Raw genomic sequence first — 4,612 nt, 5'->3', positions numbered from 1 at the left:
ATATTCGAACAATTTAAATTTTCAGTGGTTCTTAACCGGGTGCAGTGGTGAAGCGAAATGAATCGACCCAGTGATCTAAGAGGTGATTGGCACTACTACAGCAAGGTGTTTGTGAGGCGTTGTGAGACAAGATGTATGAAAGATACTGTGGGAACATTGTGGCTTGAACCTCTTTTTCCGAGTGGAATTCACAAAAGGCAATTTTAAATACGCCCCTGTGAGCTGTTGTTTATCGTGTTCATAAACATAGAAAAGTAATCATACGATACACATGAATGATATGTAGGTATAAGACATTTATATATTTTAGTGATTGATTTTCGTCGTTATTGCACACTTAATTTGGGACAAAGCGTAAGGTAAAAAAAAATAACCTTTTGATCAATGTATCATTTGGTTTATATAAAAGTTAAATGCGTTTTGCGTCATATTACTTGTCACCAATTTATTGGTATCAATCATATACTGCAATAAGATAGATATTGCCTACTGTAACGAGTGTTGTATTCAGAGCGCTAGAGAAGATACGTTCTTGAAGGGAATAATGAAATAAGTGCAACAGATAACGATGAGTTGAAAGGATTGTGACAGATAACGATGAGTTGAATGGTTGTTGTCGTAGTTGTTGTAGGGCTTAACGCCATTTTTCAGCACAAGATAGGCTATACATGGCGGCCAGTATTAATGGTGGAGGAAGAACCCTGAAAACCCCCGGAAAGAACCACCGACCCACGAGAAGCTACTGGCAAGCTTTCTCACATATGTGAGTTGAATGGAGTGTGACAGATAACGATGAGTTGAATTGAGTGTGACAGATAACGATGAGATGAAAAAGATATGTCTGATGCTAAAACCGATAAATTGCTTGACTGAAGCATTCGTCAAAATATTTGTCAGCAAGTAATGTGGCCTTAGAGAAAATATTTTGGACTCTAAACATTACCTTTTATGTTTAAAAATTGCATAGTTTAAAAATATCATTCTTTCAGACACTGTAGTTACTCAAATTATGGGATAGTTTTTAAAGTCATGGTTACATTCCAGGTTCGCTTATCTTGATTGCAGATACCAATCTAAATTATGATTCTGAATCTATTTCCGTCAACAACGATCTGCTTCCTGCAAAAACATGCATTCCATATATTTTGTTTTTTATACCTGTTAATTCTAAAGGTATATTAAAGTTTAAAGATCTGCTTCTAAGGCGTAATGATCTGAAAGATAACATACCTCTAAGGACACCTGATAGTATCTGTCTATACCATCCAAAGCTATTTTTGTATTTCCTCATAATTGTATGCAAGTTATACTATAGCTTATGTAGCTGTTTCTTCAGATCATCTTGGAGATCTTTCTCTGACATTTGACCTCATGCATTTTTCTGGCCAACAAGCTGATGGTTTTACGAAAACCGCGCATGTCAACATCAGTCGGCGTAAGAATACATTGTCAAAATATGTTCATTAAAGGAAATAAAGGTAAAACAACATAAGTCAGGATGAAAGAACGGTTAGAAAATAACTATTTTAGGGACTGCGGATTAGCACATGATTTGCTTCCCTGAAAAAGATAGGTCCGAGTACATTCGTTCAAAAAAGGCAATAAAGCATACCTCTATGTAAAGCACCGACATAAATCTGAGAGATACGCGTGTTAAAGTTTTCTTTGTTCTCCAACATGTGCAAATTACTTATTTGTCTAATTTGGATTTCATTTGGGGTATCCTTTGCAAGTCCTAATTGTACGACGACAAGCAAAGACTGCCCAGCCGGATGGCTTAGACTAGGAAACTCATGTTACTTTTTCTCCGTCTGGAAGCTAAACTGGATGAATTCAAAGATCGCATGCGAAAACATCGGCAGTCATCTGGCTACCTTGGAAACATTCACGGAAGACATGTTTGTATCGACCTATCTGAAAATCATTCAAAATTATATACCAGGCACATACTACATATGGATGGGAGGTTCCGATTTGGAAAGAGAAGGACAATGGAAGTGGATTACTGGTGAACCATTCTCTTACACCAATTGGAGAAAAGGAGGAACAGACGGACTAAGCCAGGCTCCAGACAATCACATGGGATTGGAACACTGCCTAGATTGGAGCAATGGATGGAATGACAGCAAATGTAACACTGAATACCACTATCTCTGTGAAAAAGATATTTGTGTGTAACATACGGAGAAAACTAAAGATGACAATATTGTTAATTACAAAATAATGATAAATATTTTTGTTTAGCAAATTAGACCACAGTATGACTACCTGAATAATTAGACCACATTATGACTACCTGAATAATTAGACCACATTATGACTACCTGAATAATTAGACCACATTATGACTACCTGAATAATTAGACCACACTATGACGACAGACTGAGATGGAAAATATGTGCATAAAAATGTTCACAATCAACGTTGTACGAACACATGGTATTTCGACATTTTAATTACAGAGTCACGTGTATGTGCATGTTTCTATTCAGTTAATTAGTAAATAATTATCAGTTGAAATGATAATCACCACGCCTTCAAATTTGGACACACAAATTGAGAAATGTATAATGTCTTCTCTCTGGCTATAACATCACTTTTACGCTATTCTGAATATTAAACTACCGGTTGGAAATTTACTAAATTTGTCAATATGTAAAAGGTTAATTATAAATGTCTTCTTCTCTAGCCGTGTCCCTGGCAGACGGATAAAATAATAAATAGTTGAAAAATGTAAAATATAATTAAAAAATAAAATAAAATTTAATATCCGCAGTGATAGCCAGAAGACCTTTCCGATCACGACCATTAGGTTACGGTCGATGGATACATTTGGAACAACGCCGGTAATGGGCATAATAATCCCAAAATGAAACCGTTTTAAATTAGGCGGTATATCAAAGGGCCGGAAAATTGGTAACAGCGAGTAATTGACGTTTTTCTACATTTGTTGAAGTTATCTACAAAACTGGAAAAATGACTGTAACATCTATAATTTATTTCGGTTTGTCTTAACACAAGTTGCTTGAATATGTCAAACATTAACTCCGATAAAAGGACAGAAATTTTGCGTAAGTGTATTCTGCAATCCGTACAAGTAACCGCTGATTTGTATGTGTGTGTGTGTGATTATGATTTTTAACGTAGCTTTAACGAATTTTTAGTTATATCGCTAACATGTCATCATACAGCAGACATGTAACATGATGTCCCACCTAGTCACGTTATCCTGACACCAGGCCGACCAGTAGTAACACTAACCTCGTAATGCTGAGCGCCCAGCAAAGCAGCTGTAAGTACCATTTTTGTTAGTCTTTGGTATGACTCGGCTGGGTTTGAACCCACAACCTCCCGCTTCAGTGGCGAACACTCTAACAACTAAGCCACCGGAGAGGTCATCGCTGATTTGAAAATAATCTATAAATGGCGAATTGCAAATTTATGTAATCTGATTTGAATTGAAACTTGATTTCTGATGAAACAATTAGCAATGACATTTTACCATATATTACCTCCCTCGTGATATGATTTCCTCGTTTCTCTCTCTCTCTCTCTCTCTCTTTGGTTTCGCTGCAATTTTTACACTTAATGTAAAGAAACATTTTGAAACTAAATATCAAATGATGTGACAGCCCAAATAGTATTGTCTAGTGCTTGGATCAACTTGATCCTTTAACATAAAGTATGTTTATTCCCTCTTCCCGGGTAGCTGATTTGTCTAAAACGCTCATCTTTGCAATCACTGCCATCACGCCTCTCTTCTCGTGCGTTTGGTCAACATGGGCATGCGAGAAAGCTTCCAGTTGCTTCACGTGATTAAGTGGTTCAATGGCGTAAAGCAGGAACAATAACAACTAGAACATGGATACTAATTGTTTCCGATTAAAATAGCAATAATTATGGTATGTATCGGATGTCGCTCAAGGGAGAATGCTATCAATGAATCGCTTTACGCCATGGATTTGAGCAATGACATTGCTTACGTAAATGGGCAGTTCATTCTTGTCGGTGGTTACAAATAATACGCTTCCTTTAATGTGGACTAATTGAATAAATATCCAATACATATGAATTAAAAGGATGATTCTCAATATTAGTTGTTTTCTATAGTTACTAGTTAGAACCAACAAACAACTACACTCATTGTGTTCACACTGTTACATACAGTTTTAGGTAGATTCTTATTTCAATCCTTCGCATTTCATTTGGAATATCTCATGCAATATATATTGTATAACGTGCTGACAAAGCCCACTCAGAAAGAAGATGAGGATTTGTGTTAATATTTTTCAAAATGATGATTTACTTACTGAAAGCAAAGAACACTTGCTAAAACATCTAGTCTTGTTGCTTTGGATAATTCCTTGAAGATTTATTTATATCGTGCTGATAAACTACAAATTACATATGGATGGGTGGTTCCTATTCGGACAAAGAAAGGGCAGTGGGTCTTGGAGGCTAATTAGGCGTTCTTTTTACACCAATAGACTGGTTAAATCTAGTTGTTTTTATATACATAGAAATTGGCAGGGAACAAGGCTACTGTTTACACTAGAGTCAGGTTGACAAACTCAGACTCTCAACAATGCTAGAGGCACCGAACACATCCTT

The 4,612-nt window shown here is 36.3% G+C and overlaps 1 protein-coding gene across 1 annotated transcript; it reads left to right on the top strand.

Annotated features, from left to right (window-relative positions):
- The first annotated feature begins 1,659 nt into the window (after positions 1-1,659).
- LOC149803962 (perlucin-like) lies at positions 1,660-4,092 on the top strand. The gene has a single exon (XM_089951462.1). It carries the CDS (start codon positions 1,678-1,680, stop codon positions 2,176-2,178), a length of 501 nt encoding a protein of 166 aa, XP_089807588.1. The 5' UTR covers positions 1,660-1,677; the 3' UTR covers positions 2,179-4,092.
- Positions 4,093-4,612: the final 520 nt, after the last annotated feature.

Source organism: Sinohyriopsis cumingii, chromosome 3 (assembly GCF_028554795.1).
Source record: "Sinohyriopsis cumingii isolate HCF-2022 chromosome 3, ASM2855479v2, whole genome shotgun sequence".
NCBI classification, from domain to species: domain Eukaryota; kingdom Metazoa; phylum Mollusca; class Bivalvia; order Unionida; family Unionidae; genus Sinohyriopsis; species Sinohyriopsis cumingii.
The sequence above is the reverse complement of the archived record's forward strand: the minus strand, read 5'-3'. Positions and strand labels throughout refer to the sequence as shown.